We start from the raw sequence: 18,264 nt of genomic DNA, 5'->3' as shown, positions 1-18,264 counted from the left end.
TACATAGAACAAATCTGAAGCTGTTCTAATTGACAAAGCACTGGACTGTACAAATTTATTCCCATGCGACCAAGCCTCCTATGCATCTAAGAGGAATTATTTAGGGACTAAAGCGGGGAACACAATCAATAGTAAACTATATTTAATATGTTAATGACTAACATAAAAAATCATGGAAATCACGAACAAATGCTTAAAAACATGAATGTCATCATTTGTGAACATAGAATTGATACATATATTTCTAGCTTTGAAGATAAAATGTACTTTATTTTGAATGCTTGAGAGTAGCTATCAAGACTAAAATTGTATCATTTCAGTTATAATCTTCATACATAAAGCTTTCTAAAGGGATAAAATGCTGTTTTATAATCTATTTACTTCCATAATTACATAATAAGAAACTTTTCAATGTGTTTTTTTCCAATACGTAATAGTAATCATTAGTTTAATTCAGTAAAATCCTACTTAGCACATAGAAAATGGAAAGCCCTTAATTGTATGTGATCTAGCGTTTGGCATGTCACCATCATCATCGTATTTGTATATTAGTTTTTCCTTCAGAGAACTTTCTCACTTGTGCGCAGACTCCAAATCTTCCTACTAAGATTAACTCTGACTATAGTCCACTCTTCCTGTCAGATAATAAAAACCAACTAATAGCTTCTAAAAATTGCAGTCTACCAGAAGAGAAAACCAAACTATTCATCCCTATAAAATAACTAGGATAAAAAAGAAAATTAGAGAATGTAAATCTATATAAAGATGGGAAATTAACATCTGCAACTTCAGATACCCATGCAAGAACAGGAAGGACAGAAACCACAGAAAAGAGGGGAAGAGAAATCCTAGCACAGGCAGAATGCAAAGAAAGAAAGAAAGAATTAATTAATTAAATAAAAAAATAAAATCACAATGACTGAATTAGGCAATATTGAGACTAGGTCTAAGACTTGATAGATAAGAAAGTGGCTGCTAGCCAGTGTAAAAGAAGAAGCTTACAAGTACACAGGAACAAACACAGCAGTCTTAAGAAGGTACTACTTTGTGGGAAATGAGAGGCAACAGAGAAGAGGTAGACAGTCCTTAGAGGCTTGGTGATACAGTGAAAGGGAGAAGCAAGTTATGAAAAGTACAGAACCTATGGAAACATGAAATTATCTTAGAATCAGAAGATACTACTGCACAAAAAAAGGAAAAAAGAGAAAAAGAGAAAAAGGTAAAGGAGAAAACTGCTATGTTCAACCTACTGTTTGTTGTTGTTTTTTTTTTAATACATATATTTTTATCCCCAGGGGTACAGGTCTGTGAATCACAGAAGGATTCAGGAAAATTTAATTCACATTTAAAAAAAAAAAGATGGCTACTGATGATGGGTTGCCTTTCTCAATGAATCTGCATCTCCCCTTGAAGCTTAATTTATAATAGAGAAATTAAATTTGAATAATTTTTCTTGAAAATTTTTCTTAAATCTTCTCTCTATATTCCATCATAGTTGTCACCTTGGGATCTGTTTGATCCACACTGCCTATCATATGAAATACACTTAGTACTCTCTTGGCTCAATAATAGATCAAAGAGTACTCCTGAACCACAATTATTTAACAGAACTTCCTTTGAGATTTATATTATGCTGTAGTATAAATTTATAATCTTCATCTAATAAAGTCCAAGATATCCCTCTATCAGCTCACTTAATTTTTTTCCTCTCCAGTTCCATTATCATCCTGAGTAATTTCAAATACATGTTTATAATCCAGACATTACCACATCTAAAAGTTCCTCAAATGTCTCTACAAAATAAACAATCATCTACATTATACTTCAGTAATTTACTTATTAAAAAAAAAATCTTTTGTATCTACTTCCTAATTTTCAATCCCACCCTACTTTTATATAAAACCTGTTTTTCACTCTTGTGAGAATTTAGCTTTATTATATCACATCTAATTTATTAGCTATCCCTAGCTTCCTCTGACCACCACAACCAAATTTGAACCCAGAGTTCTATCTTTCAAATATACTCTTGCTAGCACTCTCAAATCATTTGCCTCATCTACTTCACACCATAAACCAAATATGTTAACCTCTAAGGAGAGTGTTCTTTCTCCTTCACTGCTGTGTACTGGCGAACAAAATCATTAAATTCTACAGATTCTTCACTAAGAATTTGGGGATCATAGTTTCAAAAGGATTCTCAAGGCTATATGGTCATTCAATTAGTTAAACCTTCCCATTCCCACTGCTCCTCAATGAAAGTACATAAATGAAACCTATGAATCATGTACCTGCTTCTTACCTTCCCCTTCTCTATACTGGCTGCACACTACAATTACCTAGAGATCTTATTTTTTTTTTAAATGTCAATGCCGTGGCCCTACACCAAAACAATTAAGTCAGAATTTGAATGGGGGTGAGGGGTAAGAATTCTGGGTTTGGGAACCATGTCTGCTTTTTTACTTTTTATTTGCTTCTAAACCTTTATCTATTTTTTCTTCTCTAAAGTTATCTTAACTTTTCCTAATAACTTCCTTTTTCTCTTATAAATCTAAAACTTTTCTATAATTTTCAAGTTTATTACAAAAAAGGCTGTAAAAAACAGGTTATTTGACCTATGTGTCATTAAAAAATTAAGAATCTGTGTTCAGCAATTCATTTAACTACATAATCCATTAGGTAAAATAATACCTAACGGATACACCATTTAATAGTATGTTGTAGTTTATGTCATCACAATACATACAACTTTATGTAATTATGAAGTTACATAAATACTTGAATAATAAGAGGACATATATTTTTGTGGAAATGTAACTGTTACATCAAAATGCCAATTAAGGTAGTGTTTTTGTCTGAGTAGGTTTTATGGCATCCTTGAAGGCATACGGTCTTATCCAAATGTGCTAGCCCAATTATGACAACACTCTTAATGCCAACTCGAGTACTGGCCTTGTGTAAGACAGAAGGAGAAACCAAAATCATCTGCAATGCTAGTTTTCAAAATACTCTTTTTTTTAAAAAAAAGATTTTATTTTTATTTATGGAGAGAGAGCAAGAAAGAGAAAGCATGAGTGGGGGTGGGGGTGGGCAGAGGGATAATCAGACTCCCTGCTGAGCAGTAAGCCTGCTGTGGGGCTTGATCCCAGGGTGGAACCAAAGGCAGACACTTCACTGAGCCACCCAAGTGCCCCTCAAAATACTTTTGCTCACCATCTTCTCTACCCACTTTTAGACATGCTCCCAACATAGAGTTATTATTACATCATAAGATCCTTCTAGAAAATGTTGAGACACTAAAATTCCTTTCCTGCAAACTAGTCTGAGAGAAACAACATTTTTCATTGACCCATGTTACTAATAACTTCAATTTCCACCAGAATTCACAATGATTTAAATTCTAAAAGTATACATATGAATATACAATGTGGAGAGTCACTATGTGGAACCACCACATAAAAAGTATTCTCGAAGAGAAAAAGTGTTCAGCCAAGAGACAACCTGAATTGTCCTTAGCCATTGAGGAAATGAAATATGTAATTTAAAATCATGAGACCCAGATGGTTTCACTGAAAAATTCTATCAAATATTTAAAGAAAAATTAACATAATCTTCTAAAATTATTTAATTTTATACAATCTCTTCTAGAAAGTAAATAAGGAATGAAATTTCCCAACTCATTTTATGAGGCCACTATTAGCCTAATAACAAACTAGACAAAAAGCAGTATAAAAAATGAAAAGTACATATATCTCGCATGAACTTAGATACAAATTTCTAATAGACTATTATTAGTGAACAGAATCCAGCAATATATAAAAAGAGTGATATACCATAATCAAGTAGGATATATTCCAAAATGCAAGGCTCATTCAATATACCAAGATCAATTACTATAAAGCACCGTATCAAGCACCTAAAGATGAAAAATCATATCAAATCGCACCAAAAAATTTTGATAAAATCCAACACCCATTCAGGATCAAAACTCTTAGCAAACTAGTAGAGAGCTTCCTTAAAATTAACGTGGTAAAAAAAAATCTTAAAAAATCTTACAGCTAGTACCATCATTAAAGACTAAAGATTAAATACTTCCAATGATGAGATTAAAATTTAAAACAAAAACTGAAACTTTCAGAAAAAAAATTAGAGAAAAACTGGGATATAGGGCTAGACAGAGTTCAACTAGATAAGAAAAGTAAAGCTGTAAAACAGGAAACTGGTAAACTGGACTCATAAATTAAAATCTGCAAAAGATCAGTCATGAACATGGAAAGATAAGCCATAGACTAGGAGAAAATACTTGAAAACTACATGTCTGACAAAGGACTAGTATCTACAATACATAAAGAACTCTCAAAACTCAGGAAAAAACCCCACTAGAAATGGGCAAAAGACATGAAAAGAGAGTTCATCAAAGATGTGACATACAAATAACAAATAATCAAATGAAAAGAATAACACCATTGCCATTAGGAAAATGCAAAATAAAACCATAATGAGTTATCACTACATACCTACAAAAATGAGTAAAATAAAATAATGACAAATGCCGGTGAGGATATGGAAAATCTAGAATACTCACACTGCTAGAGGAAATGTAAAATAATACAGCTACTCTAGAAAACATTTTGGCGGTTTCTTATAAAGCTAAACATACAACTACCAAACAACTTAGCTATCATGGAGAAATGAAACCTTAATTTCACAGAAAAATCTGTACCAGGATGTTCACAACAGTTGTATTTGTAATAGTCAAAAATCAGAAACAACTGAGATGTTCTGTAACAGATGGATGGTTAGACAAACTGTTGTACATTCATACCATGAAATTTTACAAAGTAATAAAAAGAATGACTATTGACAAATGCAACAACTTAGATGGATTTTGAAGGAATTATGTTATTAAAAGCAAAACCCAAAAGATCATCAACAGTAGGATTCCACTCCCATCACATTACTGAAACAACACAAAGGAGTGCAAATTTAGGATGTGGGAGGGGAATGGGAATGGGTGGATGGGTGTGGCTATAAAGGGCAAGAGGAGGGATTCTTATGGTGACGGAACGGTTTTGTATCTTCACTAAATCAATACCAATACCCTGCTTGTGATATTATACTATAGTTTTGCAAGATGTTACCACTGGGGGACACTGAATAAAAGGTATGTTGGATCTCTCTGTATCATTTCTTACAATTGTGAACCTATAATAATTTCAAAATCAGAAATTTGTTAAAGCATTGTTGCATATGTATTTGTACTTACCCAAAATTTTCTTTGGTACATTACCACTAAAAAATATTCATTTCAAATGATTTACTTCTGTAATGTAGGGAGAAATTTCTAATCACTGGAGGTAATGAAAAGTAAGTGGACTTTTGTAGGTAAAAGTGTGTCCTCTCTATTAAACTATTAAAAAAGAATATGTTTAAGGAGGTAACTTCATTAACTGTAAAACATAATTAGGTGACCTACACGGCAATATTAGAACCAAATTCTATCATATATTTACCTTCATACAGGATATAAAGAAGCAAATTTGTTTCATGATTATATCAGTATTTTATGCAATAAAAGAATATTAGACTAACAAAATTATTTTCTAAAATACACTGATTTTGAGCTTGCTTATACTTTTTACAGATTTATATATTTGAGAGAGAGAGCACACTCATGAGTGGGGTGAGGAGCAGACAGAGAGAGAAAATTTCAAGCGGACTCTGCACTGAGCACAGAGCCTGACCCAGGACTCAACCTTAGGACCCACGAGATCACAACCTGAACCGAAACCGAATCAGACGTTTAACCAACTGAGCCACCCAGGTGCCCCTGATTTTGAGCTTACTTTCAAATGCACATGTATAGCTGACTATAACCTTGAATAGCTGCTGAATTCCATTATACAGATTTACATATATGTAATAAATACACAAGCAGAGGATAATAATTTAAAATTATTTTAAAATATGTAAATTACCTGCACACAGAACATTGCCGCTGAGGCTGAAGAGCAGTGAACATAACAATCATAGAATAGTTTCGAGGTGGTGCCTTTATAAATTTTCGGAATTTATCACCATTCATTCGGAAGATTGAGCGCCTGGAACTCCATTCCATCAGTTGTTCTACTTTTTCAGCTAAAAGATTCTGCAATTAAAAATAGGAATTTAAATTTACACAGAGTTAACATTCTTCACTTTGTATTTCATATAAACTGAATTGCATGAGATTACGTCTTAGCCAAAATTAATTTCTGCTACAAGTTCTTTTGGTGAATGTATTCATTATTAATTGATGTATATGCATAAGATATTTCATTTCATTTATAAGTCGAAAGACTTATAAAACAGATAACAAAAGATAAACAGACTATCCAGAAAGATGAAATAGATATGCTTTTCCCTAATCCTCCCACTAAATACAGCAAAAAAAACCTCTAGCCATTACATAAAAAACAGAGTAAGGCTCTGAGAAAGGATGCCCACTGCTTAAAAAAAAGAAGGAAATCCTACTTGTGACACACGGATAAACGTTGAGAATATTATGCTGAGTGAAATAAGCCAGTCACGTAAGGACAAACATGGCATGATTCCACTTGCTTGAGGTATCAAAAATAGTCAAACTCATAGTACTAAAGAATGGTTATTTTCAGGGATTGGGGAGGGGAAAATGGATAATTGTTGCTCAATGGAAATAAAGTTCCAGTGATGGATAATGAGTAAGGTATAGAGATCTGCTGTACAACACAGTATCTATAGTTAACAGTAGAGTATTGTGACCTTTAAAATAAGTTAAATAGGACAGATCTCATGTTAAGTATTTGTACCACAACCTATACACACATGCAAAGAAAACAAGGAAATTTTTGAAGGTGCTGTATGTGTTTGGTACTTTATGTTAACAGAATCACAGATGTGTACATATGTGAAACTCATTGATACATGTATCAAATGTGTTCAATGTACTGTCTATCAATTATAATCCAATAAAGCTTAAAAAAAAAAGGAGGAGGAGGAGAGAGAAGGAGAGGTAGGCCTCTTACCCTGGGATAAGGTAAAAGACTTGGTGAATTGCTCTGCACCTATCTGAGGAAGAAAAAAGATAAACCAAAAGAAATGGAAGAGATATGGAAGAGAGATGGGAAAGAGGGACAATAACTTGGTCAGAGCGGCATGCTTAGGTAGTAGTTGGAAAGAACATACAGGTAAGTGCACAATGGCAGACTGACAGTATGAAAAAGAAGTATTACAGCTAATTACTGGGATAATTGTTACTTAAAAACAATTTTACCTTAACAAAAAGGTATTAGTTGAAATTCATCCAATCTCAAAACAAATTATTTGGATCTGATTATATTTGACTTTGGGCCTTTAATTCTGACAGCAAATATAATATGAATATATTTCCATACAAAATAAAATAATACCCTTGTTAGACTGAAAATTAAAACTTGATACTGCTCTGCTTCATCAATACACACAAAACTGCTAAAAACTAAGCAGGACTTTTACTAACTTTTCTTAGTTTGAATTCTGAGAAATAAAGTCTTTTCCATGTCAAGCATAATTTACTAGTGTTTGTCTTATTATTTTAAAATCTTCAATTCTTTGTTTTGGGGCAAGATGGTGGAAGACTGGGGGACTCTATTTCAACTGGACCCCTGAATTTAGTTGGATATCTACCAAGCTAGTCTGAACACACATAAAATCAGCCTGAGATGTAAGATTATAGATATGGATCTCTACGGGGACAGAGGATCTTCAATCTAGACCTACAAAGGACAGAGTTAGGATTGTGTGGACAGATATTGGAGCATAAACAGAATGGGGGAGGAGGCCACAAGAAGCTACCTACTGGAAAGTAAAATAATACACCCAGTGCAAAAACGTCCTGAACCTGGGGACCAGTGATAGCCTGCAAAAGAATGGTGGTGGAATGGGAAGCACCAGAGAACAGCACTAGAACAGAATCCAGGAACTTAAGGGACAAACCGACGGTACTAGGGTGGCTGCTTGTGTGGACCTGTGCCTGTGAACCTGGGGGACTGGCCATCGTTGCCGCTACCACAGCCCCTGCCTAAACTGCAGCCCACACCTGCCCAAACTGGGATCACATGCAGTTGTGGAGACAAAAGGGGCAGAGACAAGCAGGTCCTGGGTCGACTGCTGAGAGGACCGCTGGGGAGATGCACTGCCTGTGGGAGGCTGTGGGTTGCAGTGTTGCTTACAGAGGGGGAGACTGTGTTCTGGAAGATTTAGAAAGGAGCAAACTGTGGCTTCTCTACTCTGGGACAAAGGTCTGGGCGTGGACATTTTCCTTTGCCCTGACCCTCTGGAAAGGTGCAAAAAGAGGTCAGAAAACAAAAGCCACCAGAAAACAAAAGCCAAAAAACCTGTTTCCATGGAGCCCAGCCTCTTGGTGAGGGCAGGGCAACTCCACTAAAACAGGAGTGCCTGAAAAACAATGCAGCAGGCCCCTCCCCTAGAAGATAAGCTGGAAGAACAAGAGGACAACAACCCAAGGATCCCCATAAAACTGTAAAACCCCAACACCAGAGTAAAATAGTATCCTGATCTCTTGATGTTGCCTCATGGCCTATGTATGTCTTAGATACAACATTTTTTATGTTTTATCATGGTTCTTCTGTTTTTCTCTTTTTACCTACTTAGCATTTCAACTAGATGTTAATACAACATATTCCATAGTAACTTTTTAACTTCTACTGTTTCACACTAATTTTTCTCATTTTCATATAGATATAGATACAGATACACACACAGGTATAGATATATATGTATATAGATATACAGATATAGATATAAGCTTCAATATAGTCCTTTTTTCCCTATTCAACACTACCTTTATACACACACACACACACACACACACACACACACACATATACACATACCAGTTTTAATTTCCCTGTAACTCTGGGAAGAAGTGTTCTCACAAAGAGAACAAAACATGCCTCGGAAGAACTGAAATACCCTACCTCACTGACATTAAGAGATTATGGCCACCCGTCCGCTCACTCCCTCTTTTTTCTTTTTTTCTTCTTTTTCTTTTCTTTTTTTTTTTTAACATTGTAAATTTTGATTCTTGGGTTTCATTTTGGCTGGGTTTTCTTGGTGGTGGCTTCCGATCACTCTGAATTTTCCCAAGGAACACCTTGCCTGGATTGTGGTTGCTATTTTCAACTCTGTATATTCCCTGAAACACCCCTCAACAAATGACTAGGGTGGGTGAGGAGCTCCCAACAAAGAAAAGAACCAGAGACAATGGTCTCTCCCGCAGACCTAATGGATATGGATATAAGCAAGATGTCAAAAACAGACTTCAGGGTAACAGTTATAAAGACAATAGCCAGGCTGGAGAAAACCATTAATGGCAACATAGATTCTCTAAGGGCAGAAATGAGAGCTAAGCAGGCAGAACTTAAAAATGCTATGAATGAATGCAATCTAAACTAGATACTCTGACAGGTAAGATAACCGAGGCAGAAAAACGAATTAGTGATCTAGAGGACAAACTGATAGAAAAGAAGGAACAGGAGGAGGCCTGGAACAAACACCTTAAAATCGATGAAAACAGAATGGGAGAAATAAGTGATGCCATGAAATGTTCCACTGTCAGAATTATTGAGATCCCTGAGGGGATGGAGAGAAAAAAAGGACTAGAAGATATATTTAAGCAAACAGTAGCAAGAGAACAAACCAATGCCCCAGCATGCAACAATAAAACTCACAAATCTTAGAACTAAGGAAACCATGTTAAGGATAGTTAAGGGGAAGAGATTCCTTACATACAGAGGGAGGAACATCAGAATAATGTCAGACCTAGTCCACAGAGACCTGGCAAGCCAGAAAGGGCTGACAAGACATATTTAGGGTACTAAATGAGAATAATATGCAGCCAACAATTCTTTACCCAGCAAGGCTGTTATTCAGAACAGATAGAGAGACAAGGAGCTTCTAGGGCTGGCAGAAACTGAAAGACTATGTGACCACTAAGCCAGCCCTGCAAGAAATATTAAGGGGGGGTTCTATCAAAGGAGAAAGACCCCAAGAGGGATACAGAACAGAAATTTACAGAGATCTATAGAAACAAGGGCTTCACAGGCAATATAACAGTAAAATTATATCTTTCAATAATCATGTCAATGTAAATGGCTTACATGCTCCCATGAAATGGCACAGAGTTGCAGATTGGATGAAAAGACAGGACCCACCCATATGCTGCCTATAAGAGACTCATTTTGCACCTAAAGATACATCCAGACTGAAAGTGAAGGGATGAAGCACTATTATTTATGCCAACGACCGCAAAAGAAAGCTAGGGTAGCAATTCTTGTAATCAGACAAATTAGATTTTAAGCTAGCCTATAGTTAGAAATACAGAAGGGTACTATATCATGCTAAAAGGGTCTATCCAACAAGAGATCTAATTGTAATTTAAATATCTATTTATGAAATATCTATGCCCCCAACATGGGAGCAGCCAACTAAAGAAGCCAACTGTTAAAAAAAGAGACATATTGATAATAATACATTAATAGTAGGAGACCTCAACACTCCACCCTCAGCAGTAGACACATCATCTAAGCAGAAAACCAACAAAGAAACAAGAGTTTAGATTAACATACAGGACCAGATGAACCTCATAGATATATACAGAACATTCCACCCTAAAACAAAAGAATACTCATTCTTCTCGAGTGCACATGGAATGTTCTCCAGAATAGACCACATACTGGTCACGAATCAGGTCTCAACTGATACAAGACTGAGATTATTCCCCACATATTCTCAGACCACAGTGCTTTCAAACTAGAACTCAATCACAAGAAAAAAATTTGGAATAAATTCAAACACTTGGAAGCTAAAGACCATCCTGCTTAAGAATGTTTGGGTCAACCAGGAAATCAAAAAAGAACTGATACAATTCATAGAAACCAATGAAAACGAAAACACATCAGTCCAAAACCTATGGGATATTGCGAAGGTAATCCTAAGGGGGAAAAAGTAACCATCCAAGCTTCACTCAAAAAACAGAAAAATCCCTAATTCACCAACTAACTTTATACCTTAAAGAACTGGAGGGGAAAAAAAATGAAGCCTAAGCCACACTCCAAAAGAGAAATAATCAAGATTGGAGAAGAGATCAATGAATGAGAAACCAGAAATATAGTAAAGCAGATCAATGAAATTAGAAGCGGGTTCTTTGAAAGAATTAGTAAGATCAATAAACCACCAGCCAGACTTATCCAAAAGAAAAAAACCCCAAATTAATAAAATTATGAATCAAAGGGGAGAGATCATGACTAACTCCAAGGAAATAGAAACAATTATCAGAAATTATCATCAACTACTATATGCCAATAAATTAAGTAACCTGGAAGAAATGGATGCCTTCCTGGAAACCTATAAACTACCAAGAGTGAAACCGGAAGAAACTGACAACCTGAATATACCAGTAACGAGACTGAAGCCATGATCAAAAACCTCCCAAAAAACAAAGGTGCAGGACCTGATGGATTCTACCAAACATTCAAAGAAATAATACCTATTCTCCTGAAGCTGTTTCAAAAACTAGAAACAGAAGGAAAACTTCCAGACTTATTCTATGATGCCAGCATTACCTTTATCCCCAAAACCAGGCAAAGAACCCAGCAAAAAGGAGAATTTCAGACCAATATCCCTGAAGAATATGGATGCCAAAATCCTCAACAAGATCCTAGCTAAGAGGATCCAGCAGTACATTAAAAAGATTATCCACCATGACCAGCTGGAATTTATCCTTGGGATACAAAGGTGGTTCAACATCACAAATCAATCAATGTGATAGAATACATTAATAAGAGGAGAGAGAAGAACCATATGGTCCTCTCAATTGACGCAGAAAAGCATTTGACAAAATACAGCATCCTTTCCTGATTAAAACTCTTCAGAGTGTAGGGATATAGGGAATATTCCTCAATTTCATAAAAATCATGTATGAAAAGCCCACAACGAATATCATTCTCAATGGGGAAAAGCTGACAGCCTTTCCCCAAGATCAGGAACACAACAAGGATGCACACTCTTGCTACTATTGTTCAACATACTACTTGAAATCCTAGCAACATCAATCAGATAATAAAAAGAAATAAAATGTATTCAAGTTGGCAAAGAAGTCAAACTCTCTCTCTTCACAGATGAGATAATACTTTATTCAGAAAACCCAAAAGACTCCATTGCCAAATTATTAGAATTCATACAGCAATTCAGTAATGTGGCAGGATACAAAATCAATGCACAGAAATCAGTTGCTTTCCTATACACTAACATGTAACTGTAGAGAGAGAAATTAGGGAACTGATTCCATTTACAATAGCACTAAAAACTGTTAAGATACCTTAGAATAAACCTAATCAAAGAGGTGAAGGATCTATACTCTAGAAACTACAGAACACTTATGGAAGAAGTTGAAGAAGACAGAAAAAGATAGAAAAACATTCCATGATCATGGATCAGAAGAATAAACATTGTTAAAATGTCTACACCACCCAGAGAAAACTATTCTTTCAACACCGTCCTGATCAAAATACCAATGGCATCTTTCAAAGTGACGGAACAAACAACCCTAAAATTTGTATGGAACCAGAAAAGACCCTGAATCACCAAGGAAAATGTTGAAAAAGAGAAAGCAAGCAAGCTGGGGCATCACTTGCCTGATTTCAAGCTCTATTACAAAGCTGTGATCACCAAGACAGTATGGTATTGGCACCAAAACAGACACATAGATCAATGGAACAGAATAAAGAGCCCAGATATAGACTCGAAATATGGTCAACCAATCTTTGACAAAGCTGGAAAAAATATCCAATGGAAAAAAGATAGCCTCTTCAACAAATGGTGTTGGGAAAATTGGACAGCTATATACAGAAGAATGAAACTCAACCATTTGCTTACATGATACACAAAAATAAACTCTAAATGGATGAAAGACCTCAATGTGAGATAGGAATCCAAAGTCCTGGAGGAGAATATAGGCAGTAACCTCTCTGACATCTGCCACAGCAATTTCTTTCACACACGTCTCCAACAGCAAAGGAAACAAGCGAAAATAAACTTTTGGGACTTCATCAAGATAAAAAATCTTCTGCACAGTAAAGAAAACAGTCAACAAAACAAAGACACAACCCAGGGAATGGGAGAAGACATCTGCAAATGACACTACAGATAAAGGGTTGGTATCCAAGATCTATAAAGAACTACTCAAACTCAATACCCCAAAAAACCAAAATAATCAAGTCAAAAAATGGGCAGAAGACAAGAACAGACACTTCTCCAAGAAAGACATGAATGCTAACAGACACATGAAAAAATATTCATCATCATTAGTCATCAGGGAAATTCAAATCAAAACCACACTGAAATACCACCTTACACTAGTTAGAATGGCAAAAACTGACAAGGCAAGAAACAACAAATGTTGGAGAGGTTGTGGAAAAGGGGAAGCCCTCTTAACACTGCTGGAATGTAAGTTGGTGCAGCCACTTTGGAAAACAGTGTGGAGCTTCCTCAAAGAGTTAAAAGTAGAGCTACCCTATGCGCCAGCAATTACACTACTGGGTATTTACCCCAAAGATACAGATGTAGTGAAAGGAAGGGCCACATGCACTCCAATGTTTATAGCAGCAATGTCCACAATAGCCAAACTGTGGCAAGAGTGGAGATGCCCTTCAACAGACAAATGGATAAAGATGTGGTCCACGTACACAATGGGATTTTACTCAGCCATCAGAAGGGATGAATACCCAACTTTTGCATCAACATGGATACAACTGAAGGAGATTATGCTGAATGAAATAAGTCAAGCAGAGAAAGTCAATTATCCATATGGTATCACTTATTTGTGGAACATAAGGAATAGCATGGAAGATATTAGAAGAAAGAAGGGAAAAATGAAGATGGGGAATCGGAGGGGGAGATGGCCATGAGAGACTATGGACTCCAGGAAACAAACTGAGAGTTTTTGGGTTGGGGGGGTGATAGGTGAGCCTGGTGATGGGTATTAAGGAAGACACATATAGCATGGAGCAATGGGTGTTATATGCAAACAATGAATCATGGAACACTACATTAAAAACTAATGATGCACTGTATGGCAACTAATATAACAAGAAATAATAAAATAAATAAATAAAATAAATATAAATAAAATCCTCAGTTGTTTACACTAACACTCAATGAGTTGATTCAGTATCTATAAAATCTTCTGAAATAATTTTAAAATAATAAAATATATACTATATAAATATTTTATTTATAGTAAGGACTGTGACCCTCTATGTAGAGACAGAACATCCAGACTGGAAATGGAACAAGATAATAACACAGTAAAAAGGGTAGAAGGAAATTGCTCTGAAAAACAGCTACTTATATGGAAGTTCCTAGGGTATTTTAGTACTTTCCTCATTAAATAAAAACATAGACTTTCCTTTTAAAACTCTGTATTTCTAAAGTAACCTTACTCTATTTGTTCTTGTTTTTTAAAAAATCACATCATTACATCAATATGTATCTTTCAAGGTATTAAATAACTATGAAAGGCAGAGGATTTTGCTCTACTTCTATTTTCTGAGTTACCAAGGAAGCAAACCAATTTTGTGGATGCTGGCAAAAACAAGAATCCTGAGTCAGAAATAAGACTTCTTTTCTCTGACAAGGTTTATTTTTTTCTAGCTTTAGTTACATTACTGTATAATTTTAACAAAGTATGATTAATCAAGTATAATTAATCAAGTATAATTGACCCAAAAGTAAGGTATTTAAATTATATAACATGATGATTGGATATGCATATACATTGGGAAAGGATTCCCTCCATCTAGTTAATTATCACATCCATCACCTCACACAGAATATCTTTTTTCTTTCCTGTGTGTGTGTGTGTGTGTGTGAACATTTAAGTTCTACTCTCTTAGCAAATTTCAACTATACAGTACAGTGTCATTAACCACATTCACCATATTATACATTAGATCCTCAGACCTTATTTATCTTACATCTAAAAGTCTGTACCCTCTTACCAACCTTTCCTTGCCCCACTCCCATCACCACCTTGTATGTGCCCCAACCCCTGGCAACCACTCTTCTACTATTTGTTTCTATTATGTAGAATGGTTTTTTAAACTCAACATATAAATGATTCCATATGATACACACATACATCACATTTTCCTAATCCATTCTCATGGTACAACAGGCACCATGAACTCTGATATCACCCAAGTCCCAAGGGGCTGGTGTGGAATAACTCAGATGGATGGTCCTCAAGCAGTAATTTAGGTCACAGCTAAAGAACTCAAAGGTTACAAAAATCCAAACTTTTAAAGGTACTGCTAGCAAACCTGCCCACCTTCTGTTCAAGAAGGAAAACAGTATCTTTATTATCCTCAAAAGGATATAAATCTGTCCTGACACTTAGGAAGAAATCTAAATTAAAGTCTCGATTCGCTATCTTTCAAGGCTGTTCATACAACAATATCCTTAAAAAAAAAAAAAAAAAAAAAAAGTCCAGATAATGCCCGTGATGAGACATGCACAAACATGACAGATCCATGGGGATTTGTCACCCAAAACCATCAATCAGTACATTCTCTATTCACGTAATTTGAAAACATAATCTGAAAAAATAAATAAATAAAAGACCAACCCAAACACTTAATACGAGTTGTTCACTGACTTTTTAGGAGTTAAAAACCTAGTTCTGCTACATATGCCTCAGAGTATGGAAATAAATTTCAACTTGTCAACAATAAACTATGCTCTGAATGGTGGATATGGATGGCTGATCTAATAGTCTCACAATTGGATTCTGCCACAACACCACAATTAGCTAAGAAATACTAATCCATATATTCTAAAGTATCTTCTATCAGGATCACACAGTTAAAAAAAAAATTTTTTTTAAACGCTTCCATTCATGCCAGATCCAGCACTGACTTTGAGACTCTACAACTTGACAACCATTGCACTACAAGTTTTAGGTACAGAGTCACACTCAACATCAATGTCAAAATATAACTTCCACACAATCATGCCTTGAAAAAGGTAAAATCCCAATTACATGTAGTTTTCCCACTGCAAATAATCTGGAAAATATTTTTTTTAAAAAGAAAATACCCATCAGTCCCATCAATGTACATCAGCCTGAGAGACTACAGTTAACCCTTGAACAGTACAGGTTTTAAACTGCATGGGTCCACCTATAAATACAATTTTTTCAATAAATGTATGGGAAATTAGGGGGGATGTGAGACAATCTGGCAAACTTGCAAAATGAGTAGCTTAGAAATACTGAAAAAATTAATTAAAAAGTTATGTATTATTGTGAGAATACAGTATGGAATACAAACAACGTACAAAATAAGTGTTAGTTGACTGTTAATTGACCAGTTAATTGACTGGAAGCCTTACGTATGACATTAGTCAGTTAACACATACTTTGTATGCTGTTTGTATTCTGTACAGTACTTAAGTTTTGGGGACTGAAAAATTGTGCTTGGATTTTCAACTGTGTGGAGGTTGGGACCCTTAATTTCTGTGCTGTTCAAGGGACAACTATATCCGTATTTTTGTTCTTACTGTGCTTAAAAGCATGGTATGGATGTGATACGCTAATCCTACCTACAATGTACTCATGTATTTGAGTGAGTTTCACTACACCTTCACCAGATTAGGGTATACATTCTCAATCATATCCTCTCTCACTACTAACTCAATAAGTAAAATGGTTTTTCATTGCTTTAATTTGCACTATTATTTTCTGGCAAAATTGAACAATTTGCCAAATTCTACATACCAGTTCTATGTTTTTTACTAGTTATCTCATGTCCGTTATGTTTTATCTACTCACAAATGTGATTTATTATATAGAAGAGATTTAGAGATATGTAATAAGACCCTTTCTATACTAACAAATTAAAATAGCACTAGGATAAGATTTTATCACTTCTAAATTATCTTCTTTTTGCTTACAGGGTGAACATAGAGACAATAAGAAAAGTAATGTTTTAAAATTATCTACTTGATTATATCTTGTGAATTATTTTTCTTTAAAAAGTCTCAATTTATTATATGAAAACATAATTCTTTAAAATCTGAAAAAAGAAACTTATGCTCTGGAGCCACAATGAATAACAAATCCTGGTGCCATTAAGAAGCCTCCCTCCTGGGGCGCCTGGGTGGCTCAGTGGGTTAAGCCGCTGCCTTCAGCTCAGGTCATGATCTCAGGGTCCTGGGATCGAGTCCCACATCGGGCTCTCTGCTCAGCAGGGAGCCTGCTTCCCTCTCTCTCTCTCTCTGCCTGCCTCTCCGTCTACTTGTAATCTCTCTCTGTCAAATAAATTAAAAAAAAAAAAAAAGAAGCCTCCCTCCTATTCTAATATCCTAACTGCTTGATTAATCAAACAAGTTTCTCTCCTAATATAATTATTCAAACAAAACACCAATAAAAGCCACTGGTAAAATTTTCCCATGCACGTTAAGTACCAGACCACTTTTAATATTTTTTACCAAAATGTTAAGCATGAGGGGGTGACTGAAGTATTCTCTCTGATGACTGTGGTGACAGAACCACAACTATGCATTTGTCAACACCCAAAGAAATATATGATATAAAAATGAATTTTAAGTAATTATTTTTTTAAAAATCAACCAGGATTGGGGAAGGAGATTGTAATATAAACCTTAAAAAATAAAGCTAACTGTATTATAAACCAATAATATACACATAACTTTGGAAAAGAGTATTTGACTGGATGTATATGCACACACATAAACACATATGTACACACATACATACATAAAAAATACAGATTTTTATATATATATATGTATATATATATATTTATATTTATATATATGGACCAGTATGAATGCATGGATTAGTGTATATATATATACTTCCAGCTTTGTCCAGTAAGAAGTTTGGAGACCAACAACATCCCAATAGCCACAAGCACACATGGCACCAAGATCTTTGTTTCTAAAATATCATTCTCCATTAAGAAGAACCAGGGTTTCTTGGAGTAGCAGTTGATTAAAAGGCTGAGACAGAGAAAAACAACATGAGGCCAGAAAGTAAAGAGGTTCTCAAGAAAGGCATGTCAAAGGGCACAGGCACCAATTGGAAAAAGCTCCCAATAACTAAAGCTGAATAATGTAAGCAACAACAAAAATGACAATAGTCTTGAGTTCTAAACCACGTAATACAAA

At 35.2% G+C, this 18,264-nt stretch overlaps 1 protein-coding gene across 3 annotated transcripts in view; it reads right to left on the bottom strand.

The window, feature by feature from the left end:
- Nucleotides 1–18,264, bottom strand: part of TUSC3 (tumor suppressor candidate 3) — a 251,700-nt gene that overhangs the window by 145,318 nt on the left and 88,118 nt on the right. For all 3 annotated transcript variants that reach the window (XM_047715981.1, XM_047716000.1, XM_047715990.1), the window contains exon 2: nt 5,976–6,145. In XM_047715981.1, coding sequence (XP_047571937.1) covers nt 5,976–6,145 — 170 coding nt within the window. The remainder of the gene's footprint in view (nt 1–5,975; nt 6,146–18,264) is intronic.

Source organism: Lutra lutra, chromosome 2 (assembly GCF_902655055.1).
Source record: "Lutra lutra chromosome 2, mLutLut1.2, whole genome shotgun sequence".
Lineage (NCBI taxonomy): Eukaryota > Metazoa > Chordata > Mammalia > Carnivora > Mustelidae > Lutra > Lutra lutra.
Note: the sequence above shows the minus strand (reverse complement) of the source record. Positions and strands in the feature narration are given on the sequence as shown.